The 22,493-nt window shown below is 41.0% G+C and overlaps 3 protein-coding genes across 4 annotated transcripts in view; 2 read left to right on the top strand and 1 right to left on the bottom strand.

Annotated features, from left to right (window-relative positions):
• Nucleotides 1–9,292, top strand: part of LOC133560383 (sodium channel and clathrin linker 1-like) — a 50,218-nt gene extending 40,926 nt beyond the window's left edge. Inside the window, exons 13-16 of the mRNA XM_061912884.1 lie at nt 7,077–7,273; nt 7,426–7,504; nt 8,612–8,707; nt 9,236–9,292. Of these exons, the coding sequence (XP_061768868.1) occupies nt 7,077–7,273; nt 7,426–7,504; nt 8,612–8,707; nt 9,236–9,292 (429 nt within the window). The remainder of the gene's footprint in view (nt 1–7,076; nt 7,274–7,425; nt 7,505–8,611; nt 8,708–9,235) is intronic.
• On the bottom strand, nt 8,715–21,340 carry lg01h4orf33 (linkage group 01 C4orf33 homolog). The gene is made up of 6 exons (XM_061909205.1): nt 21,223–21,340; nt 17,035–17,228; nt 16,902–16,962; nt 16,748–16,799; nt 11,578–11,777; nt 8,715–9,624 (listed from the first exon to the last, which is right to left on the bottom strand). The coding sequence occupies exons 1-6, from the start codon at nt 21,336–21,338 to the stop codon at nt 9,528–9,530; spliced, it is 720 nt and encodes a 239-aa protein (XP_061765189.1). The 5' UTR covers nt 21,339–21,340; the 3' UTR covers nt 8,715–9,527.
• Nucleotides 21,341–21,712: 372 nt separating this feature from the next.
• sclt1 (sodium channel and clathrin linker 1) overlaps nt 21,713–22,493 on the top strand; it is a 33,906-nt gene continuing 33,125 nt past the window's right edge. Inside the window, exons 1-2 of one of the 2 annotated variants that reach the window (XM_061909230.1) lie at nt 21,713–21,786; nt 22,015–22,080. In XM_061909230.1, the coding sequence (XP_061765214.1) occupies nt 22,047–22,080 (34 nt within the window). In that variant the 5' untranslated portion in view covers nt 21,713–21,786; nt 22,015–22,046. Of the gene's footprint in view, nt 22,081–22,493 lie in introns of both variants that reach the window. The other variant, XM_061909219.1, reaches the window with a different exon arrangement.

A 22,493-nucleotide genomic window follows, 5' to 3' on the forward strand; every position in this document is an offset into this window, starting at 1 on the left:
TTTTTGAAGGACATTTAGATGTTAACTGGTGCGTCTGCCTCACAATATGATGGTTCTTGCAGTCCCGGGTTCAATCCCAGGCTCGGGATCTTTCTGTGTGGAGTTTGCATGTTCTCCCCGTGAAAGCGTGGGTTCCCTCCGAGTACTGCGGCTTCCTCCCACTTCCAAAGACATACACCTGGGGATAGGTTGATTGGCAACACTGAATTGGCCCTAGTGTGTGAATGTGAGAGTGAATGTTGTCTTTCTATCTGTGTTGGCCCTGTGATGAGGTGGCGACTTGTCCAGGTTGTACACTGCCTTCCCCCCAATTGTAGCTGAGATAGGCGCCAGCGCCCCCCGCAACCCCAAAAGGGAATAAGCGGTAGAAAATGGATGGATGGTTGTCCAGCTTTGCACAAGTAAACACGCTGCAAGACTGCTTGTATTGGAGATTATATATTTTATGTGCAAGCCGATATCATCCTAAACTTGTTTTTCTCACTAATATCAGACCGCTATCCGATATTGGATTGGGACACCCCTAAAAAAAGGATTTAAATTATTTGGGAAACTCTTTCCATGAAAATAGATAATTGAACAAAAGCAGAAAGAGAACATCCACCCATCAATTTTCTACCGCTTATTCCCTTTGGGGTTGCGGGGGGCGCTGGTGCCTATCTCAGCTACAATCGAGCAGAAGGCGGTGTACACCCTGGACAAGTCGCCACCTCATCGCAGAGAAAGAGAACATATAATATATATAGGGCCTGTTTTACTAAAGGTCTGTGTGTACTAAAACGTGTAAACCTGTCTGCACACGTTAAGCGGGCTAAGTGGATTGCGTCTGTTAAGTGCGCAGAATAATGTGCGCAGTCCAATTTCCGTCTCTGTCTCCTATAATCTGCAAAATATATGCTGATCATCAAAACGGCCACAACATTTGGGAGGAAAAATGCAAATATGATTATTTCAAAACGGCCACAACATTTGGGAGGAAAAATGCAAATATGATTATTTCGCACGCACTTAGTGATTTATCAACACTTACTGCAATTTTGCGTTTTACTTAGCACATGTCAGAAAGATGTGCCAACTGATAGTTTCCGCACATGGCTGCAGGATCATTGCTCGAGCTGCACAAACAGACGTTGGAAAGACGACAATCCTCCATCCTACGTGTGTGCGTCAACATTTTGGTGGACGGTCAGAAATAAACAATGTCTCGTCTATTCAGCAATTTCCTTTTGATAATTGTATAGCTGTTTAATGACTTATGGGGCTAATTAAAATGTGTTCTGCTCGAGCTGCACAGACAGTCGTAGGAAAGACAAGAATCCTCCATCCTACGTGTGTGTCAACATTTTAGTGGACGGTCAGAACAAAGTCTTGTCTACTCAGCAATTTCCTTTAATAATTTTGTAGCTGTTGGAGAACTTATGGGGCAAATTAAAATTAATTCAATTGATGCGTTTTGTTGTCTGCTGCCATTTGTTTTTTACTGTAGTTAGTTTTTTTAAATTTAGGAAATGTATCACTATAGCATACAGTATTTCCCACATGAAAATACATCTTTCACTGTGCATTCTCTTGTGTTAGGGATGCACAAATGTGGTGGTGATGTGAGCCACAGCCTCGCGCATATAATTGTCAGTGTAAACTGTTTTTTGTTCTAGATTGTGATTCAAAAAAGGTGTTACAGATTCTAGACTTTTAGATGTATGGTAAAGATTGCACCACATTTCAATTGCACACGCACTGTTAGTAGATCACACGCAACACGTCCACTCATAGTACAAACCATGTTTCCATATAAGTTGGGAAATTGTGTTAGATGTAAGTATAAACGGAATACAATGATTTGCAAATCCTTTTCAACCCATATTCAGTTGAATGCACTACGAACACAAGATATTTGATGTTCAAACTTTTAAAATTTGTTTTTTTTTGCAACATGCCAAAGTAGTTGGGAAAGGCATGTTCACCAATGTGTTACATCACCTTTTCTTTTAACAACACTCAATAAACGTTTGGGAACTGAAGAAACTAATTGTTGAAGCTTTGAAAGTGTAATTCTTTCTCATTCTTGTTTTATGTGGAGCTTCAGTCGTTCAACAGTCCGGGGTCTCTGCTGTCGTATTTTACGCTTCATAATGCGCCACACATTTTCGATGGGAGACAGGTCTAGACTGCAGGCGGGCCAAGAAAGTACCCACACTCTTACTACGAAACCACGCTGTTGTAACACGTGGCTTGGCATTGTCTTGCTGAAATGAGCAGGGGCGTCCATGATAAAGTTGCTTGGATGACAACATCCATCCATCCATCCATCCATCATCTTCCGCTTATCCGAGGTCGGGTCGCGGGGAAACCCAGACTTCCCTCTCCCCAGCCACTTCGTCTAGCTCTTCCCGGGGGATCCCGAGGCGTTCCCAGGCCAGCCGGGAGACATAGTCTTCCCAACGTGTCCTGGGTCTTCCCCGTGGCCTCCTACCAGTTGGACGTGCCCTAAACACCTCCCTAGGGAGGCGTTCGGGTGGCATCCTGACCAGATGCCCGAACCACCTCATCTGGCTCCTCTCGATGTGGAGGAGCAGCGGCTTTACTTTGAGTTCCTCCCGGATGGCAGAGCTTCTCACCCTATCTCTAAGGGAGAGCCCCGCCACACGGCGGAGGAAACTCATTTCGGCCGCTTGTACCCGTGATCTTATCCTTTCGGTCATGACCCAAAGCTCATGACCATAGGTGAGGATGGGAACGTAGATCGACCGGTAAATTGAGAGCTTTGCCTTCCGGCTCAGCTCCTTCTTCACCACAACGGATCGGTACAACGTCCGCATTACTGAAGACGCCGCACCGATCCGCCTGTCGATCTCACGATCCACTCTTCCCTCACTCGTGAACAAGACTCCTAGGTACTTGAACTCCTCCACTTGGGGCAGGGTCTCCTCCCCAACCCGGAGATGGCACTCCACCCTTTTCCGGGCGAGAACCATGGACTCGGACTTGGAGGTGCTGATTCTCATTCCGGTCGCTTCACACTCGGCTGCGAACCGATCCAGCGAGAGCTGAAGATCCCGGTCAGATGAAGCCATCAGGACCACATCATCTGCAAAAAGCAGAGACCTAATCCTGCGGTTACCAAACCGGAACCCCTCAACGCCTTGACTGCGCCTAGAAATTCTGTCCATAAAAGTTATGAACAGAATCGGTGACAAAGGACAGCCTTGGCGGAGTCCAACCCTCACTGGAAATGTGTTCGACTTACTGCCGGCAATGCGAACCAAGCTCTGGCACTGATCGTACAGGGAACGGACCGCCACAATAAGACAGTCCGATACCCCATACTCTCTGAGCACTCCCCACAGGAGTTCCCGAGGGACACGGTCGAATGCCTTCTCCAAGTCCACAAAGCACATATAGACTGGTTGGGCAAACTCCCATGCACCCTCAAGAACCCTGCCGAGAGTATAGAGCTGGTCCACAGTTCCGCGACCAGGACGAAAACCACACTGTTCCTCTTGAATCCGAGGTTCGACTAACCGACGTAGCCTCCTCTCCAGTACACCTGAATAAACCTTACCGGGAAGGCTGAGGAGTGTGATCCCACGATAGTTGGAACACACCCTCCGGTCCCCCTTCTTAAAGAGAGGAACCACCACCCCGGTCTGCCAATCCAGTGGTACCGCCCCCGATGTCCACGCGATGCTGCAAAGTCTTGTCAACCAAGACAGCCCCACAGCATCCAGAGCCTTAAGGAACTCCGGGCGGATCTCATCCACCCCTGGGGCCTTGCCACCGAGGAGCTTTTTAACTACCTCAGCGACCTCAGCCCCAGAAATAGGAGAGTCCACCACAGATTCCCCAGGCACTGCTTCCTCATAGGAAGACGTGTTGGTGGGATTGAGGAGGTCTTCGAAGTATTCCTTCCACCTATCCACAACATCCGCAGTCGAGGTCAGCAGAACACCATCCGCACCATACACGGTGTTGATAGTGCACTGCTTCCCCTTCCTGAGGCGGCGGACGGTGGTCCAGAATCGCTTCGAAGCCGTCCGAAAGTCGTTTTCCATGGCTTCCCCGAACTCTTCCCATGTCCGAGTTTTTGCCTCCGCGACCGCTGAAGCTGCACACCGCTTGGCCTGTCGGTACCTGTCCACTGCCTCCGGAGTCCTATGAGCCAAAAGGACCCGATAGGACTCCTTCTTCAGCTTGACGGCATCCCTCACCGCTGGTGTCCACCAAGGGGTTTTAGGATTGCCGCCCCGACAGGCACCAACTACCTTGCGGCCACAGCTCCGATCTGCCGCCTCGACAATAGAGGTGCGGAACATGGTCCACTCGGACTCAATGTCCAGCACCTCCCTCGTGACATGTTCAAAGTTCTTCCGGAGGTGGGAATTGAAACTTTGTCTGACAGGAGACTCTGCCAGACGTTCCCAGCAGACCCTCACAATGCGTTTGGGCCTCCCAGGTCTGTCCGGCATCCTCCCCCACCATCGCAGCCAACTCACCACCAGGTGGTGATCGGTAGAAAGCTCCGCCCCTCTCTTCACCCGAGTGTCCAAAACATGAGGCCGCAAATCCGATGACACAACTACAAAGTCGATCATGGAACTGCGGCCTAGGGTGTCCTGGTGCCAAGTGCACATATGGACACCCTTATGTTTGAACATGGTGTTTGTTATCGACAAACTGTGACGAGCACAAAAGTCCAATAACAAAACACCACTCGGGTTCAGATCCGGGCGGCCATTCTTCCCAATCACGCCTCTCCAGGTTTCACTGTCGTTGCCAACGTGAGCGTTGAAGTCTCCCAGTAGGACAAGGGAATCACCCGGGGGAGCACTTTCCAGTACTCCCTCGAGTGTTCCCAAAAAGGGTGGGTACTCTGAACTGCTGTTTGGTGCATAAGCACAAACAACAGTCAGGACCCGTCCCCCCACCCGAAGGCGGAGGGAGGCTACCCTTTCGTCCACCGGGTTGAACTCCAACGTACAGGCTTTGAGCCGGGGGGAAACAAGAATTGCCACCCCAGCCCGTCGCCTCTCACTGCCGGCAACGCCAGAGTGGAAGAGGGTCCAATCCCTCTCGAGAGAAGTGGTTCCAGAGCCCTTGCTGTGCGTCGAAGTGAGTCCGACTGTATCCAGCCGGAATTTCTCGACTTCGCGTACTAGCTCAGGCTCTTTCCCCCCCAGTGACGTGACGTTCCACGTCCCAAGAGCTAGCTTCTGTAGCCGAGGATCGGACCGCCAAGTGCCCTGCCTTCGGCTGTCGCCCAGCTCACAATGCACCCGACCTTTATGGCCCCTGCTATGGGTGGTGAGCCCATTGGAGGGGTGACCCACGTTGCCTCTTCGGGCTGTGCCCGGCCGGGCCCCATGGGTACAGGCCCGGCCACCAGGCGCTCGCCATCGTGCCCCACCTCCGGGCCTGGCTCCAGAGGGGGGCCCCGGTGACCCGCGTCCGGGCGAGGGAAATCTGGGTCCATGGTTTATCATCTTCATAAAGGTCTTCGAGCTGCTCTTTGTCTGATCCCTCACCTAGAACCTGTTTGCCTTGGGAGACCCTACCAGGGGGCTTTATGCCCCCGGACAACATAGCTCCTAGGATCATTGGGACACGCAAACTCCTCTACCACGATAAGGTTGCAGCTCAGAGAGGAGTGGATGGCAACATATGTTGCTTCAAAACCTGTATGGACCATTCAGCATTAATGGTGCCTTCACAGATGTGTAAGTTACCCATGCCTTGGGACGGCGTGGCGCAGTGGAAGAGTGGCCGTGCGCAACCCGAGGGTCCCTGGTTCAAATCGCACCTAGTACCAACCTCGTCACGTCCGTTGTGTCCTGAGCAAGACACTTCACCCTTGCTCCTGATGGTTGCTGGTTGGCGCCTTGCATGGCAGCTCCCTCCATCATTGTGTGAATGTGTGTGTGAATGGGTAAATGTGGAAGTAATGTCAAAGCGCTTTGAGTACCTTGAAGGTAGAAAAGCGCTATACAAGTACAACCCATTTATCATTTATTTATCACTAATACACCCCCATACCATCACAGATGCTGGCTTTTGAACTTTGCGCCAATAACAATCCAGATGGTTATTTTCATCTTTGTTCTGGAGGACACCACGTCCACAGTTTCCAAATATAATTTGAAATGTGGACTCGTCAGACCACAGAACACTTTTCCACTTTGCATCAATCCCTCTTAGATGAGCTCAGGCTCAGCGAAGCCAGCAGCGTTCCTTGGTGTTTTTGATAAATGGGTTTGGCTTTGCATAGTAGAGTTTTAACTTGCACTTACAGATGTAGCGACCAACTGAAGGTACTGACAGTGGTTTTATGAAGTGTTCCTGAGCCCATGTGGTGATATCCTTTACACACTGATGTCGGTTTTTGATGCAGTACCGCCTGAGGGATCAAAGGTCCGTAACATCATCGCTTACGTTTCTGTGATTTCTCCAGATTCTCTGAACCTTTTGATGATTTTACGGACCCTAGATGGTAAAATCCCTAAATTCCTTACAATAACTCGTTGAGAAATGTTGTTCTTAAACTGTTCGACAGTTTGCTTACAAATTGGTGACCCTCGCCCCATCCTTGTTTGTGAATTACTTAGAATTTCATGGAAGCTGCTTTTATACCCAATCATAGCACCCACCTGTTACCAATTAGCCTTCACACCTGTGGGATGTTCCAAATAAGTGTTTGATGAGCATTTCTCAACTTTATCAGTATTTATGGCCACCTTTCCCAACTTCTTTGTCACGTGTTGCTGGCATCAAATTCTAAAGTTAATGATTATTTGCACAAAAAAATGTTTATCAGTTTGAACATCAAATATGTTTTCTTTGTCGCATATTCAACTGAATATGGGCTGAAAAAAATTTGCAAATCATTGTATTCCATTTATATTTACATCCAACAAAATTTCCCAACTCATATGGAAACGGAGTTTGTACATCTGTTTTATTTTATTTTTTTGCACAGGCTGTTTAGCACGTGGTATTTGGATCTTAGTCAATCAGGCCCTTAGTGTCATATTGACATGTTCAATGAGTTTTAATGGTCAAGATGCTACCTTTTTTTTTTTTAGATGACACAGATGGATCAGGATTACAGCACAAAGGAGAAGTCTCTTGAAGCACAGATGAGCGACTTGGAAAACAGCAGTCATGAATCAATTGCTGATCTAATACACCTTCTCACAGCACAGCAGAAAAGTATTCAGAGCTGGAAAGTGGAGGCACTACACATGGTGCAGGCCTTTGAAGCTAAGATTAAACATCTTATGTAAGAACCCACAATTGCAGTTTTTAAAAATACATAATGATACATAATTTGACAAAGTTGTGCGTTCAAACATCAGTCTATATTGACAAAAGGATCACCATGACAACAAGACAAAGTGTGACATGAGAGTTTCTCCGTATTTGTTACTTTAGGGAGCAGCTGAACCTACAGCATCAATGTTCACTTGAACTGAAGATACAGCTGAAAAACAACAACATTACTATTGCTGAGGTGATTACAGAAACATGCCTGACCTTTTTGATATACTGTACATACAATGTATAGGTAGGGATTGGTACAGAATTATGTACTTTTTAAAGGTACTGACCAAATTTAATCAGTACTACGAAATACAGATTCACGTAAAATTAAACAGTAACATATTTTGCTACTATGTTGCCTCTGACGTCAAGTCCAGTTGTAGACTCAGCCCTTTTCACTTGTCTGGGAAACAGGACTGCATTTAAGCAATGTTGTAATTTTCCGTGCCAACAAAGCAAGCATGCCTAATAGAAAGCTCTCAAAAATAAGGCTTGCCTTTTTAAAATGCACTAGCTCGATGTTAATTTATATTGGAGGTGCCATATACACGCTACTGATTAGCATGAATGATTTTACATGGAAATTTCATCACCTCCAAACTTGGTAAAAAAAAAAAAAAAACTAAAATGCACCTTACAATAAAACAGCTGCTGTTTAATAAGTACAATACTTGCCGTAAACACACTTTGTAGCACTCAACAAAAGACAAGACTGGCACAGTCAACTTAATCAATCAAAACATATTTATATAGCCCTTAATCATAAGTGCTTTTTAAAGAGTTTCACAAACTCACATTGACATCCCATGATTAAACACAAATGACCCCAGCTGTAGAAAAAGAAGAAACCTTGATCAGGTACGGAAGTGGTAAAGACTACTTCCTGACACTAAGAAGTGTAAGACAACTATAACAACTGGAGAGAATAGTTATCATTATCAACACACTCTTAAATGTTGAATTAAAAAAAACAAAACTTATTTTTTAAAACTTGTTTTTTAAACTAACATCTTTTAACACATGAACACACACAATTACCTAAATGTGGTACCAACATGAATGTTAGGTGTAAATGGTGACCACTCCAGGTGTACTTGTCACTCCATTAGTCCGTTGACACTAGCTGGTGACCCCAAGAAAAACGGTATAACATTTGATGAGCATTTATACATTTGTAGTCTTACTCAGAATGCGTTCTATTTGATTAGCATCATTTCACAGCTTTTAGTTTACACATGCTAAAAAAAAACCCAATGTTAATATAAGGTCTCCATGATTGTTTCATGTGTGTATGCAGTATGAGACACAGCTAGCAGAATTTCAAGAAAAGGCCAGCCGCCTCCAGAGGAGACTAACCAAGGTTGAGCAACGTGCTTCTATATCTTCACAGCAGGTACACATTTTCTATTGTAAATATTTATTTCAGACATCTGAGAAAAGCAAACAACAACAATGATTAATAAAGGAAAATATAAGAATAATATATAACAACTTACTGATGTTTTGAACATGTTTACAGTTTCACATTCCAACATGTGTGGAAAGGAGTAAGAAGAAGCATAGCTTATTGAATCTTACCCCTTTTCTAACAAATGATGATAAACTGTAGTCATGTTGACATAGTGTAATAGTCATGCAACATACTTTAGATGACATCAATATGCTTCATGCTGCAGTGTCCTTGCAAAAATGATTATAGCCACTCAAGGTGCAATACTTGTTCAGCAGTTGATACAATTGATTGACAATCAAATGTTTTAGTTGTGTGTTTTGTTTATTTCAGAAGTGTATATTTTAGTAAAGATGGTAAAAAAGTTGGATAACCTGTAGTTTGTACAATCCAACCCAACTATGCTTGACTTTAGAAATAAGAATTACATATTTGTTGATTGGGTAATTCTTGATTTTTTTCCCCCCACAGCTTTCCATTTTGGCATCTCAGAAGGAGAAAAAAAGTCTTGACAACGCTAAACAGTAATCAATCATTCGTTCATATATTCTCTCATGTTTAAAACGTTAGCAATAAACATCATGAAAATACAAACAACAGTCGTTTACATTGGCAACAGCTGCTCTAATAATTGGCCTTTAAAAATATCACTGTCATATTAGAAAAAATGTGCAATGTCATCAATACGTTCACATGTACAATAGTGTCTACTACTGTACATATCAGTAGAAACAAGCAAAAAACATATATATTTTTTTATACCTCAGCGTTTCCACTTCCAAAGATCAGACTCAGGCTGGATCCAACCTTCTCCCATAATGCTTTGCAGGCGGAAATTTCCAAAATATTTCAGCAGGTGGCTGAGAACAACAACAAAAAAAAAAGATATGAATACTGTATGTATATGAACATGGCATAACTTTTCAGAATGTAAACATTTAACATTTTTTTCTTCTTCATTCATATTATGTTTGTATGTGATTAATTTTATTTCTACAGTGTTTTGCAGAAGTCACGGGCTACGCGTTGGACACCTGCTTTTACAGTTCTTCATCAGTGTCAAGAAGCGTGTGACGTGTGTAACAATACTCGTTTTTATCGCATTTGAAATCAGGCGTTTGCGAATGTGGTTTGTACACGCCGTACAGAAACATGCAACCGGACCAATTACAGAAGGGGCGCTCCCACTTTTTCTGCAGGCAAGCTACTTTTCAATTGACCAAGTCGAGGAGATCTACCTCATTCCTATTTATAATTTATATTTATTTATTTATGAAAGAGACATTTTTGTTAACAAGTTAATGGTGTTTAATGATAATACAAGCATGTTTAACACACATAGATTCCTTTCTTTCATGAAGACAAGAATATAAGTTGGTGTATTTGATTCTGATGACTTGCATTGATTGGAATTAGACAGTGGTGCTGATAACGTCCGCATTTTCAAATGGAGGAAAAAAAAAGTCCTCTCTGTCCAATACCACATAAAAGTGGTTGGATTTGGCATCTCATTTGTCAACTTGCATACTCCTTTTTAAACACTTTGTTATGAGAGTAGCATATGTGTGTGGCCCTTTAATGTCTGGCAGCAGGTGAGTGATGTCAGTGAGAGTGCGGGTGGGCAAGCAAGTGAGAAAGCGGTCGCTGAGGGCGGGGGAGAAATACATTGGCATCAAACTCCATAGCTTGCTAGCTTGTGCGCGCTAGCTTTCTGAGACTCTTATTTTGTTAGCACAGGCAGGATGAAACAGGTCTTTTATGGTGAAGACAGGAACTGTGCAGTCGGTCTTTAGAGTTTTGACAGTAGGTACGGAGTCTCTAGAAATAAAATGTGTTTCTCTGCGTCCGCCCTGTTAGTGATTTTTTTCTTAAATATGAGCTTGCAGCAGCCAGCGTCATCTCACAAGATCCTCGGGTGCCGAGAATGTCAAACAACTGACGAAAGTGAAGTCTTGGTATGATTGATGATTGCTCATTTTTATGTATATTTTTTAATGCCTGGCTTGAGATCGACTGACACACCCTCCGAGATCGACCAGTCGATCGCAATCGACGTAATGGGCACCCCTGAATTACAGGCTTCACAGTCCACATAGCTGCAGCTGGAGGTCATTCAAGGGTCAAAATATGTGTTGAGTACAAAAAATGCGCACGTCACCAGGTCTGCTAATGATGTTTGTACAATGTTTAAAATGGTGGGTAAAAATTGCTAAAGTCCGCGTACAATAAAAACACTACGTGTGTATGCGGCATTTGTTTTCAAAACATTTTTATATTTCATGAAACAAATTACAACTACAAAAAAAAGCTGTCAAAACTTAAGCATTTCACATACCAAATAAAAAAAACCCACATTAACAAAAAGTTAAAAAACTTACACTTACAGAAACCGGAAATTGTCAATTTTAAGAACCGCTTTGTGAATATATTTATCAATCGCCACAACATAATGATACAAAATAGGACTGAAAAAATCTGCAATGTAGTGAAGCCGCAATATTTGAAATGTGATGTGGTGAGGGATGACATAAGGACTTATCTCTTTCACAGTGGATTGGCTCCGACCAGGAGAAAGTAGATGTTTAAAGTGACTGATTTAGAAAGGATTATGCTCACCCCTAAGTGCCAAAAGGAAGCAACAAGGAAACACAACGAGAGCACAGTCTGCACAGTGTGTTTTTTATGCGCATGGACTTTGGCACTGTCTTGACACCATAGATTTAGCTGTCCAGGAACATCAGTTATTTTGTTTCATTTGTGTTGTTATTTCTTCAAAGGATTTTTTTTTTTGTAACACCTTGATGTATACTTACAAATTTGGCTGTTGGCCCTCAACTATCTCCTCTTTTGGGATGGGGTAGAGTGCTTCATACGTGCGCTTCTCCTCTGAGCCATGAATGGCGTAAGAATTCATCTTGTTCACATTTGGAGGAAAGTACGTCCAAGGGAGCAAAGCTTCTCCCATCCATCTTTCTGCTGTTATTGTAGCATTGAAAACCATGGGAAGTTGTTGCTGTAACACAGAGTATATTAAAACATAACACTGTACATAACAATGTCTTTCTAATAGGGTTGTCACAATACCAGGATTTGAGTAGTCGATACCGATTAATTTTCAAGATTCTCAAAACTCTTATTTTTTGCAAGCTGTTGTAGTTTACACTCCCTGGGCTTGTGGTGGCGGATCTCTGCTCTGACTCACGCAACAAACACTTACGTGACCACTTGTATTTAAATACATGTTTAATACATGATGCAAGATTCATCTCTCTTTCACTTTAAATGTGCACCATTAGTTGCCATATACACTGTATAGAAAGAAAGTGGCTGAAGTGCGTCACAGATCATTTTTCCTGCGACCTATTTTCTGGTAAATTAGGTGCTTATGAGGTGTGCCGTAAAGCAGAGTCCCGCCATACCATTAGTTACTTCCATTGTCATTTGTTTATGAGCGACGGAGAATTACAAGTGGAAAATCTGCATTTGTGAAAGGCTTCCATGAATGAGTAAATAATGTATATGGAAACACCAGATTTTTTTTTAAAGGGCAACTGCACTTTTTGTACATTTTGCCTATGTCAGAATACTTATAAAAGATAAGAACATGTATGGTTTTTTTGCATGCTAATTTTTAATAATCGGCTTGTTCTGGTTGGCCAGCAATGCTGCCAATTAGAGCAATCTATTATTCTTCTACATCTCTTAAAAATGCATCCTAAAACCACCAACAATACTTAAATTATGTTTCACAACCTACATAATAACCAAGCTGCAGCAACTTTTTTTTAGCGTAACACATCGCCTTGCGACGGCAAGATTCAGCATCAGCAGCTTCATAATAACAATATAAACTTTTGAGTTTATATTGCCCAACACAATGCGATAGGACCACATATGTTCCGAATGAAACACAAGAACAATCATATTTTCAATATCTGCAAATTATCAGCCCACAATTAATGTTTTGTTTGTACAAACATACACAGCTCGTTTAACAGTGTGTAGTTGTACCAACAAGCATGATGTGCTGCATGTACAGTACAAACCCCGTTTCCATATGAGTTGGGAAATTGTGTTAGATGTAAATATAAACAAAATACAATGATTTTCAAATCCTTTTCAACCCATTTTCAATTGAATGCACTACTAAGATAAGATATTTGATGTTCAAACTCATAAACTTAATTTTTTTTTGCAAATAATTAACTTAGAATTTCATGGCTGCAACACGTGCCAAAGTAGTTGGGAAAGAACATGTTCACCACTGTGTTACATTTCATTTTCTTTTAACAACAATCAATAAATGTTTGGGAACTGAGTAAACTAGATAATAGAAGCTTTGAAAGTGGAATTATTTCCCATTCTTGTTTCATGTATAGCTTCAGTCGTTCAACAGTCCGGGGTCTCAGCTGTCGTATTTTACGCTTTATAATGTGCCACACATTTTCGATGGGAGACAGGTTTGGACTGCAGGCGGGCCAGGAAAGTACCTGCACTCTTTTACTCGGAAGCCACGCTGTTGTAACACGTGGCTTGGCATTGTCTTGCTGAAACAAGCAGGGGCGTCCATGATAATGTTGCTTGGATGACAACATATGTTGCTCCAAAACTTGTAGGGACCTTTCAGCATTAATGGTGCCTTCACAGATGTGTAAGCTACCCATGCCTTGAGCACTAATACACCCCCATACCATCACAGATGCTGGCTTTTGAACTATAACAATCCGAATGGTTATTTTCCTCTTTGTTCTGGAGGACACCACGTCCTCTGTTTCCAAATATAATTTGAAATGTGGACTTGTCAGACCACAAAACACCTTTCCACTTTGCATCAGTCCATCTTAAGCCCAGCCAAGCCGGCGGCGTTTCAGGATATTGTTGATAAATGGGATTTGCTCTGCGTAGCAGAGTTTTAACTTGCACTTACAGATGTAGCGACCAACCGTAGTTACTGACAGTGGTTTTATGAAGTGTTCCTGAGCCCATGTGATGATATCCTTTACACACTGATGTCGGTTTTTGATACAGTACCGTCTGAGGGATCAAAAGTCCGTAATATCATCGCTTACGTGCAGTAATTTCTCCAGATTCTCTGAACTTTTTGATGATTTTACGGACTGTAGATGGTAAAATCCCTAAATTCCTTGATAGCTCATTGAGAAATGTTGTTCTAAAACTGTTCAACAATTTGCTTACAAAGTGGTGACCCTCACCCCATCCTTGTTTGTGAATTACTTAGCATTTCATGGGAGCTGCTTTTATACCCAATCATGGCACCCAACTGTTCCCAATTAGCCTGCACACCTGTGGGATGTTCCAAATAAGTGTTTGATGAACATTCCTCAACTTTATCAGTATTTATTGCCACCTTTCCCAACTTCTTTGTCACATGTTGCTGGCATCAAATTCTAAAGTTAATAATTATTTGCAAAAAAAAATGTTTATCAGTTTGAACATCAAATATGTTGTCTTTGTAGCATATTCAACTGAATATGGGTTGAAAAGGATTTGCAAATCACTGTATTCCATTTATTTTTACATCTAACACAATTTCCCAACTTATATGGAAACAGGGTTTATATCATGATAAATATTATAGTGACCTACTCGTTGGACATTTGTCCGTTTGGTCCAGCTGGCTGATGTTTCGAGTTGATTTTGCGTATAAACTCTTATTTTGTGTCGGCATTGCTTGGCTCCACATTCACACCATCAAGTGACTCTTGTGGCGTCTGTCTGCTCCAACATTTCAATCTCTTTGTGCTTGCTGGGCATAACCAGCATATAACCCTATAACCAGCATCCTCCGTGTATCCAGGTTAAAAAAAAAAAAGGTGAGTCCTCATTTGTCTCATTTGTCCAAAAATAATTATCTTTGTTATCTATTACCAAATCTGCCATGATTAGCAAACACACACGTTTGTTGCCGGAAATGGAACACACGCTGAAGTAAATACGCCAAGGAAATAATTTCCAGTAATGCCTACAATAATCAAATACGGTAAATATTGTTCATATTACATATTATGTATGAATTTGTCTGTTACTATACTACTATTAAAAAAAAAAAATTCTGATTGATATATATATATATATATATATCATCCATTTTCTACCGCTTATTCCCTTTTGGGGTCGCGGGGGGCGCTGGCGCCTATCTCATGTATATATATATATACATATATTATATATTATATATAAGGGCTTCACGGTGGCAGAGAGGTTAGTGCGTCTGCCTCACAATATGAAGTTCCTGCAGTCCTGGGTTCAAATCCAGGCTCGGGATCTTTCTGTGTGGAGTTTGCATGTTCTCCCCGTGAATGCGTGGGTTCCCTCCGGGTACTCCGGATTCCTCCCACTTCAAAAGACATGCACCTGGGGATAGGTTAATTGGCAACACTAAATTGGCCCTAGTGTGTGAATGTGAGTGTGAAAGTTGTCTATCTGTGGTGGCCCTGCGATGATGTGGCGACTTGTCCAGGGTGTACCCTGCCTTCCGCCCGATTGTAGCTGAGATAGGCGCCAGCGCCCCCCGCGACCTCAAAAGGGAATAAGCGGTAGAAAATGGATGGATGGATATTATATATATACATATATATAATAGGGCTTCACGGTGGCAGAGGGGTTAGTGCGTCTGCCTCACAATACGAAGTTCCTACAGTCCTGGGTTCAAATCCAGGCTCGGGATCTTTCTGTGTGGAGTTTGCATGTTCTCCCCGTGAATGCGTGGGTTCCCTCCGGGTACTCCGGCTTCCTCCCACTTCCAAAGACATGCACCTGGGGATAGGTTGATTGGCAACACTAAATTGGCCCTAGTGTGTGAATGTGAGTGTGAATGTTGTCTGTATATCTGTGTTGGCCCTGCGATGAGGTGGCGACTTGTCCAGGGTGTACCCTGCCTTCCGCCCGATTGTAGCTGAGATAGGCGCCAGCGCCCCCCGCGACCCCGAAAGGGAATAAGCGGTAGAAAATGGATGGATGGATATATATAATATATATATTATATATATATGCATGCAACGTGTATATAAAAAGTTGATGTAGGGTTTTAAAGTAGTTTTATAGGGCATTGAAGGCAACACAACACAATTAGTGGTATAGGTTAATGGTATATAACCAGAGGTTTTTTTTTTTACTTTACAATAATAAAAAATACATGCAAAAGTGCAGGTCCCCTATAAGACATCAGGCGTTCTTCAGAATTTACACGGCTCTCCGAGAAAAACGTTCTGTGCGGAATTGACAATACTGAAAAAACAGGGATCGATGTATATTGGTGCTGAATTTCCCCCAGGGATCAATAAAGTACTTTCTACTCTACTCTATTCTATATTTTGCATGTTAATATCAAAATGTTCTGTTAACCAAGAATGTACAACAGTTCTTCTCAACAAAAAAGAATAAATATAACCATAGAGAAATTTTTGATTTAAAATAGCTGTATGCATGTACAACATTTAAAACCTTTAGCTATTAGTATGTGGAAATAAATTATGGAAGGACGAATTTAAACAAAGTACTAATTCAAAAACATTTCAAAGTCAAAGTGTTTATAAAATACAAAGAAGAACCATGGTAAACATTCTGAATTTATTGATAATCGTATTTATCTCACTATATGAAATACAATTTAGCTCACTATCCATCCATCCATTTTCTGCCGCTTTTTCCTTCTGTGGTCCTTCCGGTGCCTATCTCAGCTAGAATTATTTTGTTATGTTATTACTTATGGAGTATATTGTGAAAAAATGAGAACAGTAAGTGAACAAAAATGTGAGCAACCGCTATATAAAGGAAAAGGGGTAGGATTAAATAAACTCAAATTCTTCCTACTCCTTTTCAAACATATCGAAAAGAGAAACTGGAAATTGTGATGTATCATGTTGTAATTGTACGCATATTTGAAATATACACCAACTCAAATCAACTCAAATATTGATAGTTTTGACAACCCTATTATTTAAACCCTTTAATTACTTATACCTGGAAGGCCTGGCCGGATCCTGACAAAAGTAATATTAAGTGCTGACCGTGTCTGAAATGAAATCACAGACAGAAGTCTCATTATGTTTCATCAATTGTTATCCTCAGCTGTGTGAGTACACTGCATTTAAACACAATTTAACATTGTACCTACGGACAAACCTCCACCTCGAGGTAGTTTTCTGTTGTGCTGTCAAGAAAGAAGGACTCCACAACTGAGTAGACAAAGAAACAATTATACATGAAGACATTTCTATATAAATTGAACGCGCCTCTATACGACCCACCTTCGTAATCCCAGAGCCCAGGGAAGGGCTGGCCGGATGGTCCTGACGGAGCTTCTGGGTCATTTAAAAAGGGAGCAAACACCTTCATGTTCACCCCATCAACACCAGGGGAGAAGAGCATCCTGATGGGCTCATGATTGACAGGATTGCTATCCCAAGTGTGCTGGATCTCAAACTCAATCTGCATATTGGTACTGGAAGGAGAATGTTGACACAGTTAAAACATAAAACTTACAAATAATGAAATACAGCATCATGTAGATCAGGGGTCACCAAGGCGGTGCCCGCGGGCACCAGGTAGCCCGTAAGGACCTTGTGAGTAGCCCGCTGGCCTGTTCTAAAAATAGCTCAAATAGCAGCACTGACCAGTGAGCTGCCTCTATTTTTTAAATTGTATTTATTTACTAGCAAGCTGGTCAAGCAATGGTCTCGATTTGCTTGACATTTTCAATTCTAAGAGGGTCAAACCACAAATAGAATTTGAAAATCCAAGAAAATATTTTAAAGACTTGGTCTTCACTTGTTTAAATAAATTCATTTATTTTTTTACTTTGCTTCTTATAAATTTCAGAAAGACAATTTTAGAGAAAAAATACAACCTTAAAAATTATTTTAGGATTTTTAAACATATATACCTTTAAAATTCCTTCCTCTTCTTACAAGACAATTTAAATCAATGTTCAAGTATATATATATTTTTGTAAAGAATAATAAATACATTTTAATTTAATTATTCATTGTAGATTCTGTTTTTTCTACAAAGAATATTTGTGAAATATCTCTTCAAACTTATTACGATTAAAATTCCCCAAAAAATTTCTGGCAAATCTAGAAAATCTGTAGAATCAAATTTAAATCTTATTTGAAAGTGTTTTGAATTTCTTTTAAAATTTTTGTTCTGGAAAATCTAGAAGAAATAATGATTTGCCTTTGTTTGAAATATAGCTTGGTCCAATTTGTTATATATTATAACCAAGTGCAGATTGGATTTTAACCCATTTAAAACATGTCATCAACATTCTAAAATGAATCTTAATTACCTAATTACTGCATTGCTGGCAGTAAGTCGGACACGTTTTTAGTGAGGGGTTGGACTCCGCCAAGGCTGTCCTTTGTCACCGATTCTGTTCATAACTTTTATGGACAGAATTTGTAGGTGCAGTCAAAGCGTTGAGGGGTTCCGGTTTGGTGGCCGCGGGATTAGGTCTTTGCTTTTTGCAGATGATGTGGTCCTGATGGCTTCATCTGGCCGGGATCTTCAGCTGTCACTGGATCGGTTCGCAGTCGAGTCTGAAGTGACCGGAATGAGAATCAGCACCTCCAAGTCCGAGTCCATGGTTCTCGCCCGGAAAAGGGTGGAGTGCCATCTCCGGGTTGGGGAGGAGACCCTGCCCCAATTGGAGGAGTTCAAGTACCTAGGAGTCTTGTTCACGAGTGGAGGAAGAGTGGATCGTGAGATCGACAGGCGGATCGGTGCGGCGTCTTCAGTAATGCGGACGTTGTATCAATCCATTGTGGTGAAGAAGGAGCTGAGCCGGAAGGCAAATCTCTCAATTTACCGGTCGATTTACGTTCCCATCCTCACCTATGGTCATGAGCTTTGGGTGATGACCGAAAAGATAAGATCACGGGTACAAGAGGCCGAAATGAGTTTCCTCCGTCGGGTGGCAGGGCTCTCCCTTAGAGATAGGGTGAGAAACTCTGCCATCCGGGAGGAACTCAAAGTAAAGCCACTGCTCCTCCAAATCGAGAGGAGCCAGATGAGGTGGCTCGGTCATCTGGTCAGGATGCCACCCAAACGCCTCCCTAGGGATGTGTTTAGGGCACGTCCAACCGGTAGGAGGCCACGGGGAAGACCCAGGACACGTTGGGAAGACTATGTCTCCCGGCTGGCCTGGGAACGCCTCGGGATCCCCCGGGAAGAGCTGGACGAAGTGGCTGGGGAGAGGAAAGTCTGGGCTTCCCTACTTAGGCTGGTGCCCCTGCGACCAGACCTCAGATAAGCGGAAGATGATGGATGGATGGATGGATAATCTTAATCAGGAAAAATTACTAATGATGTTCCATAAATTATTTTTTTAATTTTGTCAAAAAGATTCAAATTAGCTAGTTTTTCCCTTCATTTTTTTTGGTTGAATATTGAATTTTAAAGAGTCAAAATTAAAGATAAACTATGTTTCAAAATTTAATTTAAATTTTTTTCATGTTTTTTCCTCTTTTAAACTGTTCAATTAAGTGTTTTTTTCATCATTTATTCTCTACAAAAAACCTTCCGTAAAAGGAAAAAAAATGTACGACGGAATGACGGACAGAAATACCCATTTTTTTTTATATATATAGATTTATTTATTAAAGGTTAATTGAGGAAATTGGCTATTTCTGGCAATTTATGTAAGTGTGTATCAAACTGGTAGCCCTTCGCCATAATCAGTACCCAAGAAGTAGCTCTTGGTTTCAAAAAGGTTGGTGACCCCTGATGTAGATAATGTTAAAAGGTGGAGTCCATGAAATAACTTAATGTTGTACAAACGACTCCAGCAGATTGAATGAGGAACTCTTGTTGTTGCTCTAAAGTTCTCTCAAGTTATTTACGTAATGCCTGATAACATTTGGTTCATGTACGACGCGATTTTGTTCGTCAACAAATACTTATGACCGTAAGGTGATTATGTAAGAAGCAACAGATAATGATTGATTGATTGAGTTTAGTTTATTTCGAACATCACACATAATTTCATATAATTTCCCTTTACATCATATCCGAAAGGGAGTAGGAAGAAGCAAATCTCATTTAATCCTACCCCTTTCCCACTTCAGAGCGTTTACAAATATATATGTTCATTTACTGTCTTCTTTTTCAGTGAATGATTTATACAGTTGTTCTTGCAATATACTATTAAGTCAGTCATGATAAACATACAGAGATGAAGAATATCCCGTTTTCAATAAGGTTGAAGGTATTTCTCATAATTCTTCTTCCTTGTACTTTTAAGCACTTGAACAACCTCTTAAACTGGATCATATCAGTACATTGTTTATCTTATTTGCTTAATCCATTCCATATTTTAATTACACATACTGATATAGAAAAGGTCTTAAATGTAGTGCATGCATACAAATTAGGGGTGTGGGAAAAAAATGGATTCGAATACGAATCGCGATTCTTACGTTGTGCGATTCAGAATCGATTCTCGTTTTTTTTTAAATTGATTTTTTCTATTTTTTTATTTTTTTTATCAATCCAACAAACCAATATGAAGCAATAACATAACAATGCAATCCAATTCCAAAACCAAACCTGACCCAGCAACACTCAGAACTGCAATAAACAGAGCAATTGAGGAGACACAAACACGACACAGAACAAACCAAAATTAGTGAAACAAAAATGAATATTATCAACAACAGTATCAATATTAGTTATAATTTCAGCATAGCAGTGATTAAAAATCCCTGACTGACATTGTCATTAGACATTTATAAAAAGAAAAAAAAAGAAAACTAGTGTCACAGTGGCTTACACTTGCATCAAGTTTGACAACACACTGTTTCCAATATTTTAACATAGATAAAATAAGTCCTATTTTTGGTTCGTTTAATAGTTAAAACAAATTTATATTATTGCAATCAGTTGATAAAACATTGTCCTTTACAGTTATAAAATACTTTTTTTTTTAAATCTACAACTCTGCTAGCATGTCAGCAGACTGGGGTAGATTCTGCTGAAATCCTATGTATTGAATGAATACAGAATCGTTTTGAATCGGAAAAATATCGTTCTTGAATCGAGAATCGCATTGAATCGAAAAAATCTATATATTATCAAATCGCGACCCCAAGAATCGATATTGAATCGAATTGTGGGACACCCAAAGATTTGCAGCTCTAATACAAATGTTTTAAATGAGTTTTTCCTCTAAGGTTATCATCGTAATCTTTAGTTGAGAATAATTGTTTTACATTCTTGGGTAGGACTCGAGAGATTTGATTTTCCAAAAACCAAACACAATCAGATGAAGGTGTTTACATGAGTTGTTGAATGCTTATTTTGAGCCGCATTATTTAATAAATTAAGACTATTTTAGTTCATGGAAACGTAGTCAGAAACGTACTTATTTGGCATTGTCACAATGTCAGACCAGATACATATGTGAATTTGTAAAAATAAAAATAAAAATGTAATCTCACCAGCCAAAATATAATCTGCTCGCAGTCGTACAGTTGCTTCTATCTGTATTATATTTCAAACCACAACATACAGTAAAGTACTTCCTACTCTGCGTTGCCAGGTAGGCATAAACCATTATCGTACCACAAACTTAAATGTATCGTATTTTGAGGAAAATCCTCGCACATGGCAGATTTGAAGTCACTTAGAAAAAAATTTTCAAGTAAAATATTACCACTGTCAGTGTTTTATTGTAGCTTATAACTCAGTTTTACCGTTAACATGGATGGATACAACAACAATTGCACGTCTGGCAACCAAGATCGGATCAGACAGGGGAACAAAACAGTCTTAAATATTGAAAAAATATATACATATAATAATGCCAACCCGAATTTAACGTGTTCGTGGAATTAAAAACTATTGTTATTATCCAACAAACCACTAATGTCATTCGTTCGTGTTGGCAGCGGAACCAAAGTAAGTAGTGCGTTGTCCCTAACGGACACACTAAACAATGCACCGCTTTGCTGCCATTGGCTGCTGTTTGTTTTCATCCAAACGGACGGCGCAACAATTTTAACGTAACTCGCTCTGTTGTGTTGGTAGCTCATTCAAACACATTACCAAGAGAAACATTTTATATAAACATGCTACATAAGCCATATGAACGATAGATAATTAAATGTACTTTCTCCATCAACTGTGTTTAGAGCAGCATGTAGCTGCTAGCTGACTTATTTTTATTCCGACCGAAAAAAACAAGTGTGGTGATAACCTGTTTTATTGTTTTGGTTTTGTTTGTTAACCAGTAATGTACTTCGGTTTAAGCTGAACCTGCAATATGGAAGCAGAAGTCGAGTTTTTGCGTGATCAAGGTAAGTTAAATAGAATGCTGAATTATAACTAATTACTATTACCATTCATCTTCTAAATCAAACCACGCATGCGTCTAAAATCTGTTTACCCATCTAATTGAATGCGTGGTGTTGTAAGCACAATACCAATGGGCGCATTTTGCAAATTTAATGTGAAATCAAATCAAATGTTTATTGGATTCATCACTATACAGCAGGGGTAGGGAACCTGCGGCTCTAGAGCCAGATGTGGCTCTTTTGATGACTGCATCTGGCTCTCAGATAAATCTTAGCTGACGTTGCTTAACACGATAAGTAATAAATGATTCCGCTGGTAATCACAGGGTTAAAAATAACGTTCAAAATTAAAAACATTCTCATGCATTTTATTCCACCCATCCAAGAAGTCGCATTAATGGTAAGAAGTATTTCAT

Source organism: Nerophis ophidion, linkage group LG01 (genome assembly GCF_033978795.1).
Source record: "Nerophis ophidion isolate RoL-2023_Sa linkage group LG01, RoL_Noph_v1.0, whole genome shotgun sequence".
Taxonomy (NCBI): domain Eukaryota; kingdom Metazoa; phylum Chordata; class Actinopteri; order Syngnathiformes; family Syngnathidae; genus Nerophis; species Nerophis ophidion.

What these genes read in the sequence shown, in the direction of transcription:
- lg01h4orf33 (XM_061909205.1), bottom strand. Translation starts at nt 21,338, where the DNA reads ATGGTTTATGCCTACCTGGCAACGCAGAGTAGGAAGTACTTTACTGTA. An exon ending in AGCAGATTATATTTTGGCTG is followed by an intron (nt 17,229 to 21,222) that starts GTGAGATTACAT and finishes TTCTCCTTCCAG; the next exon opens with TACCAATATGCAGATTGAGT. An exon ending in CTCGAGGTGGAGGTTTGTCC is followed by an intron (nt 16,800 to 16,901) that starts GTAGGTACAATG and finishes ATTTCATTTCAG; the next exon opens with ACACGGTCAGCACTTAATAT.